Below are 8,085 nucleotides of genomic sequence, written 5' to 3' on the forward strand. Positions count from 1 at the left end.
CAGCATTGAAAACCTTGTGAGAGCAGAAACTGCCTAAAAAGTTACACATTAATAACTTGATTGAAAAGATTATAACAATTCCTTTGGCACATACGCAAGTAACAAAATGTTTTAGTTACCTGAACATGAAGGAATAAGAGAATCACCACCACTGGCTCAACTTGAGTAGTACGTCAAAACAAAATGAAGGAATACAGAGAAATAGAGAAAAGGTGAGGGGAGAAGTTTTTACCAGAGAAAGAGTGCCTACCAATGGGAGAGAACAGTGTTGTTTGGTGACAACTTAAAAACTTGCAGTAGTAAAATTAAGCAATGTTGGGTAACAAAATACCTTTTCAAAATTCTTCTTCCTTTAGACTACAATTGCTTGCTTTTGTTTTATTTGAAAAAAATTACTTGGAACAATCATACTATTTAAAAAACACTGACAGTTAAAATAAGCAGATCAAAGACAAACAGCCAAAATATCTGCATTAAAACAACAAAATACTGCTAAGTATTCTTAATTAGCACTTTTAATTCATTGCTCAAATACACACCTAGCTTTGCTTAAAGGTGTGCCTCCACCAACCAGCCTCATTTTCCTCCCCCTGAAGCTATAAAACATATGACCTTCAATACTGTGTGGAAAGCTGTTTTACCTAACGCTTTTAAAGTCTTTTACGTTACATTTTAGGTTTGTCCTTGCAAAAAAACCCAAAAACAACCAACAAACAAAAACCAACAAACCACTCCAAAAAGTTATTGTACCATTTCCATCTCTAAGCACAGATCAAGCAAAGGCTGCGGAAACAAGAAAAATTACATATGTTGTTCATTCAGACATCACAGGGACTATTTATTTTAATTGGCTTCAGGAGAAGCACACACACCACAGAAGATGTTGAATAGCAGGGAGGAAAGGAGATAAATCCTTTGCTTTCGTATGTAAATATGTATTTAAATTTTTATCTCCAAGTCAGAAGTCTACAGAAAATTGATGAAAAAAAAAAAAATAATCTATTTCTGGAGTATCCTCTTAACAGTGAAGAGAGGAACTCCTTGTCCACGGTGAAGACTCAATCAGCATCATTCTACCACAGCATAAGCCACCAGTGTCTTTCAGTTCTTTGCACAGCTTCTGCAATGTTCCCATGGATTCCAGAAGAGGACAAGGACAAGCTTTGCATACGTCATCCTCCTGCATGCAACTTCTTTCAGACTTTGTCACAAAGAGAAGTTATACTTGATTCAGCAGCAGTCACTTTTGCCTCCAGAGCCTTTAACACAGTGTCTGCCTGTAAACAGGGAAAGGTGCTTTGTTATAAAAAAAACCTGACAATACCAAGAGCAATCATCAATGTAGGTAAGTGTTCAGATTTGATATTGCATCACCGACCCTATCTGATTCTATTCTTGCTACTTCCATTGTTTCAAAGTTCACTTAACTCTATGATGAAGTCTCCACACTTTCTCAAATCTGTAATTGTCTCCATCCTTGGTGTCAGATCCACACATTCAACTTTTGCTAGACAACCATCACCTTTCAGAGCTGACTTCCTTACACTGTTGGCTCCCAACTCTCCCTAACTACAATCAGAAGTTTCCAGTAGAACAAAATGTCAACCTTATTTGTTAGGTAATATTTCAATACAGATTTACAGCAAAAGCATTATGAAAAACAAATGAGACATGATTAAAGTAAAGTGAAAATCTGGAGAAGTGAATCCAAACTAATTAGAAACAAAATTTCTAACTATGGACAGACATAAATAGGAATCTAATGCTGTGCCTGCTAAACAGAAAATGCTAATTGCCATTAAAATTGAAGGAAAAATTACTTAGCATCTTGCATAATGTGAAATATTACAGCATATGTTAAAACCCAAAGAACTGATCTGAAAGAAATAAGCTCTTTTGTAGAAACTGTTCAAGGATATTAAGATTTCATAGAGGTGATTTAAACATGGAATTATATAAGGTTAAATCTTACCTTTTGTAGCACCTCTTCCAAGAGAGCTCGACTTTCAAGAGTTAAAGGTTCCTCATCAGTATGAGCTTTCTTTTCTGAGGATCCTAGAATGTAACTGATATGCTACAGTTTAGATCATGCACTTGTCACTCTGAGGGCAAAAAACCAAATGTAGGACCCATCCACTGTTCTCAATGACTACGAAATTATGATTAATACACTAGCAAAGTGGAAGCATGATTCCAGCAACAACAACAAAATCTGCTTTCAGTAATGCTGTGAAAAAATTGTATGGTGGAATGAAAAGAGTTTTAAGCACAGAAAGACCAAAACTTCACCGCTTTACAGAAGTCAGAACTCCAAGAGACAGTCATGAATTCTGGTGCTACACGATATAGTCAAAAATTATGCAGACACTGAGGACAGTGTAGCAGTAGCTGAGAGAAGCAAGGATCACCATTACTGGGCAAGAAAGCACCATCCGGTTGCCATGTTAGTGTTTCAGAGAATTTTACTGACACAGAAAAAGCAAAGTATCATAGCTGTGGAAAAAGGAAAAAAAAAAAAAATTGTCCAGAGTAGGAAGGTGAACATCCAAACAGATACACCGAAATAAACTGGAATCTAACAAAAAGCAGGCACATTAAAACTAGCCCTGACAGAAATAAAGGTTAACATATCACTGTTTACTAGAGTAATGCTTGGATTAAAGCACTCTGGTGAGGTGACATAATTCAGGATATAGTTACTGAGGAGTATTTTAAGGCTACTTTGAAGTCCTATAAACCAATTAAAACCAACACAACAGCACACTTTCATTTACTAGGCAGTTTTTGACTGTAAGACTGTTAAGTGAGACTGTCAAGTGCATACTCAGTTTTAAGATTTCCTTTTTGCCTACCTACCTGACCAGTACAGGTGAGACCTCACCCCAGGTTCTGCTTAAGCCCCTCCCCCAAGTTCTCTGCTGATATTTACCTCTAATAGCTTCCACCCAGGGCTATTTGGTACTACCTATGACTGCAGGCTCATTCTATGTTGTCTACAGCACAGCACAGCACATACATAGTGTCTTCTGATCAAATGAGAAGGAATCCTCCTGTGTTAGGTACCTAGCATTATTTTCCCGGGTGGTAAATTTCTCACACAAAAAGCAGCCCTGGTATTTTCTTTTTTTCTAGGACCTGTATAACATTACACAAAGCAGGTTTCTCACACTTCAGCACTATGATGCTAGTAGCAATAATGCAGAAAACCGCTCTGGAGCAAAGCAGCGGAAACAGCCACCTCTAGACATGGTAGAAATGCTACCAGGAACATACCTCAACACGACACCTGGTGGGTGAGGATTAGCTGGCAAGCTTACCAGTAAAAATTCTGCCTTTACCTTTCAATTGAATCAATATCAAAACAGAACAAGTCCCTCTTGAAGTCTAGATGCTTTGGGGTGCACCTGTAGATGTTGCCAAGTGTCCTTGAGCAGCCAGAGCACAACAATGCTTCAACCATGCTGTAAGATACGCAACATTTAGTCAGGAGAAAAGAAACACCTCTCCCCATCCCTATGCTAAAAAAAAAAAATAAACTGTGATGGGGGGGGGGGGGGAGTTTAAGAGCATTCACTCCTGCTTTGCATGGTGTAATTACAAGCGCTCATCTTCCAGCCTCACCAGAGGCCAGCTGACCCCAGCAAGGCTCATGCCTCAGCCCTCTGAACAGGCCAGCCGCAGGGAAGGGGCCCAGGCCCTCCCACCACCGTTTCCTAGAATCACCCCAGAATCACAGAATCGTTTGGGCTGGAAGGGACCTGAAAGATCACCTAGTTCCAACCCCCCTGCAGGGGCAGGGACACCTCCCACGAGCCCCATCCCAGAGGACCCTCCCAGGGGAGCTGAGGCGGGGCCCTCCCCCCCCCGGGGGCAGCAGCGGGGTTCCGCGGTCGGGCCTCACCATCCGGACTCGCCGGGCCGCTTGGAGAGCTGCTGTTCCTTGTCCACCGAGACGCTGGCGGCCGCACCTGCACACAGGGAGGGGAGGGGAGAGGGGTGACCCAGGGCCGGGCCGGGCCGGGCCGGGGCGGGGGAGCGGCGGGACTCACTGCGCAACAGGATGGAGCCCGACTCCTCGTCGCTGGTCACCCAGCTCAGCGTGTCGCCCACCGGCCGCTTGCAGCCGGCACACAGGAACACCATGGGCAGCAGGTCGCTGCTCTCCGCCTCCGCCTGCTGCTGCTGCTGCTGCTCCGCTGCCCGCCGCCCGCCGGCTCCCCCCAGCAGGGTCAGGGAGGAGTCCAGCTCCGCCGCCAGGTCGGGCGGCAGGCAGCCCCGGTCCGCCATTCCCTTCGAATGGCCCGCGCCGGAAGCGGCGGCGGCCGGAGCCCGCCCTTCCTGCGCCGGGGCGGGAAAGGCCCGCCGCCACGCCTCGCGCCGCTGCCAGGCGGCCGTTACCGGGCGGCCGTTACCGGGGCGGCGGTTGCCGGGGCGGCCGTTACCGGGGCGGCCGTTACCGGGGCGGTGGTTGCTGCGGCGGCCGTTACCGGGGCGGCCGTTACCGGGGCGGCCGTTACCGGGGCGGCCGCGGGGGGGCTGCCGGTCGGAGCAGCGCTTAAGGAGGTCGCTGGGTGTGAGGGAGCTCGGCAGGTGCGGACCGGGCGGCGATGTGCTGGAGAAACCGCCCGTAGCCGCCGAGGGCCCGACACCTTGCCCAGCTCCGCCTTGCTCGCGGTTAGGAGCCTGCCCTTCCAGCCCTTGCCAAAGCAGCGAAGCGAAACACACGGTTATGGCGATACAGCCGTTATTTTTGAAGCGGTTTGTCAGGACTTCCTTAGGTTTTCGCCTCAAGAGCGGCTCAGAAATGTCCCTCAGGCCGGCTGTTTCCCCTAGCTCCAGAGAGCGCTGTGTGGCTTCGGGATCCTGAGAGGGAAGGGTCTGCGATCCAGCTGGCGCTGGTCCAGCTCATTCTGAGGTTATTTGACATCCATCTCAGTTGAAAATATGCTGAGGAGTAACACAATTGCCCACCAGGAAGCGGGGATTGTATTTTAAGGACTGCTGTTTCATATCTGTCAGACATTAATAATACTCGTTGCTGCGAGATGTTTTTTAGTACCCAAGGCAGCCCTTGAGCTGCAGGACCCCGGAGTGATTTACATAGGCATCAGTTATGCAATCTTTTTCTGAGAGCACTGAATTACAATGAAAAAAAAAAAAAAAAAAAGTATTTGGTTGGACTTCTGAGCTGGTGTAAAATGCACTACTGAAATGGCTAACAGAACAAACTCCTCTGAGTATTTTTGGTCATATGAATATTATTGGGATTATATAGATCCAATTCCAGTAGATGGAAGCAAGTTGGAGGTTAATAAATGTAAGTATTGTAGAGTAGTAGGTGCTAATCTAGCACAGAAAAAAATTGCATAGCTTGTCTGACTGATTAGTTTTTTTGTTTTCGTTGCGATAGAGACCATGTCATATTATATGTGCACGCTTTGTATGGATGGGGTTTGCCTTCCAAACTGACTGTGCTCTAATAGAAGTTATTACTAATACTTAAGCTCTTTACCTTACAGTACTTCAAACTGTAAGACTGCTGGTACTAACTCTTATTTAGAAGGACAGATTCTTTTTTTAGCCATTTGCTAAGGGGAAACCTAATAACTTGCAAATCTGTAGTTTAAGGTGTTAGGTACCTGTGTGCTACTATCAGGAAAGTTGACTGAATGAGCAGTTTTAAATAAGACTGTTGTGTTTTTATCTCAGGACATAAGCCTTCCAATAGAACTGAAAATATTTAAAACCTTAGTAAAAGAAGTGTGTGTTTCCAGTAGTCAGGAGCAGCAAGCTGAAAATATACTCTATTACCTTTCCTCCTTTGATTTAGTGTTACCAAACTGTAAGATAAAGTAATAATGTACATTATTGTTAAAATACTTTATTTCCGTGGCAGCTGATTCTTCTGAGTTTAAAAGTTTATTTTCAAAGTATGCAATATGAAATAGCATTAACCAAATTCACCCTGCAACAGTTAATTCTGTTTCACACTTAGGTATGCACAATGAGAAAGCAATGTCTTTTTACGGTTACTTAAAGTAGTAAGAAATATTTTTTTTCTTGTGTAGCTGCATTGGTTAGGTTTTGATCAGGTAAAATGACAGGCTGTGTCCTGAGGTACTAACTGAGCATAGTTGGATAGATTGATGAAGATTGAGGAAGAGCGGGTAGGCATGTTTGAGGCAATTAGGCTATGGGCAGCTTTCTCCCTTGATTTCTGCCAAGGTTCTACCTATGGGGGTATCCTCATTTGAGTGATGAAGCTATGGGCTTTAGTGGGTGCTATTTAGTGTATTGAAGGCATACCATTGTTCAGGCATGGTTTCAGAGACTAAAATATCTTTCCTGAAGGTTGAGTGATCTGGTCTGTAAGGCAAATGTCTTTCAAAATATTTTCATGTCTTTCTAATAACAAAAGTTGAACTTGAAAAATGCTAGGAGCTTCATGTCCTTTGCTTGCTTTATGAGAGCAAGAATAAGAAAAGGGAACAGAAATTCTTATTCTGCACTGCCTCTAGGAAAGCTTTTCTGTCCACTCTGATGAGCCTAGATTTTATTGCCTCCAAACTTAGAGCACCATGCCTGAAAGAAGGTGGTATAAATATCCATATCCTTCCATATATAAAATCTTGCTCCATAATACTGCAGAGCAACATTTGGTGCTGCTGGAATCAGGCATGTTATGGGCAGTTTCTCTAACGCTCTTACTTTTAAAGTTAGGGCAGATAATTACCCCCAAAGTCCACCAGAGAAATTGCAAACTGCTGACTTAAGCTAGCTGTAAGTCCCTGGCGTGTGGCTGGCTTAGCAAAAAAGAGAAATCAGGAATTAAACCTTCCCCCCACCCCTTTTCTTTTTTTTTTCTTTCATTAATACCATCTTTCTAATATTTGGGTTGCCTCATACAAAATATAGATGGAGTCTGTTGCAGCATTTCCCTCTTGGCAATTTATAGGATATTTCTCTTTACTCAGCTGCCTGTTTCCATGAAACTTGTTGAAATTGTACTTCTGAGAAAAGATGCTCCCCCTCTGTTAAAATTAATTTAAATTTGTTGATAGTTTCCCGAAGGAAATTACCACACATATGTGAGTGCTTATGAGTGATCTCATAAGGCTTATTTCCATTAAAAAAAGCTGAGTAAACCAATCTCTTTCTGATCCTTTTTTTCTTTGTTCTCTCCCCCTAAAGAAGCAGAGAAGTCTGCCACCTTTCAGGTCTTTTTATATTCTCAAGGGGATGATTAATGCAGTCATACTTTGTGTTTATGCATCTCATCTGCTCCTACAGTAACTCCAACTTACAAAGGAATGGAGGTCTAAAAGATACAAAATATCTGCAGGTTCCTACAGCTGGTGACTAGATAATAGAGGAAGAACATTGTGAGTGAAGACTTTTACTGACAAAAAGGCTGCAGGGTGAGATGTGCCCTGTTGGATACCTTTGGGGTCAGCTTTGGGAAACAGATCTGCAGGAAACCAGGCTTCTGTATGTCAGGTACCCAGCTCCCAAGCAAAGAAGAAAGAGAAAGGTGCAGGTGTAGAGTTTGGGATGTATTTTTATCTTCCCCTCAGCAGGTTAATATTAAAGCAATTTGAGTTCCCTTGGGTGGCTGCTTGTGTAAGATATTTCTAGGCAGCTTGTCCAAGTGGAGTTCTGCTCCATGATTTGTGTCTTAAAGAGCCCACATAGGCTGTACTGATTTCCGAACTAGAAGTGTTGGGTTTGGCTTTCAGATAGCTGGGGAAGTGAAACTGTTTTCCCTTTGGGGTTTGTTTTGGTTTGTTTTTTTCCTATAAAAATAGACATTTTTCCGTGTCAGCAGTCTAGGAGGAATGGAGACTGCATCATCTCGGTGCTTTTATTCTTCCTTCTTCAAATACCATGAGAAAATAGTGAGTTACAAGTTATAAAGAAAATACCAGGGGAGATAATTCCACAACTGGTAATTTTTTTCCTTGTTTTGAATAAAAGCACTAGTCAAGCAATGAGTATACTTGGTAGCTTTCTCTGTCTTTACATAATATTTATATTCTTATACCTTCAAAAGCCACCTCTGGGATTATTGTCTACATGTGCTTGGAA

The 8,085-nt window shown here is 43.2% G+C and overlaps 1 protein-coding gene across 1 annotated transcript; it reads right to left on the reverse strand.

The window, feature by feature from the left end:
* Positions 1-363: 363 nt before the first annotated feature.
* Positions 364-5,010, reverse strand: MIS18A (MIS18 kinetochore protein A). The gene is made up of 6 exons (XM_051614093.1): positions 4,968-5,010; positions 4,050-4,904; positions 3,902-3,968; positions 3,339-3,461; positions 1,973-2,066; positions 364-1,277 (listed from the first exon to the last, which is right to left on the reverse strand). The coding sequence occupies exons 1-6, from the start codon at positions 5,008-5,010 to the stop codon at positions 1,197-1,199; spliced, it is 1,263 nt and encodes a 420-aa protein (XP_051470053.1). The 3' UTR covers positions 364-1,196.
* Between the last annotated feature and the right edge of the window lie 3,075 nt (positions 5,011-8,085).

Source organism: Apus apus, chromosome 1, assembly GCF_020740795.1.
Source record: "Apus apus isolate bApuApu2 chromosome 1, bApuApu2.pri.cur, whole genome shotgun sequence".
In the NCBI taxonomy this organism is placed as follows: Eukaryota; Metazoa; Chordata; class Aves; order Apodiformes; family Apodidae; genus Apus; species Apus apus.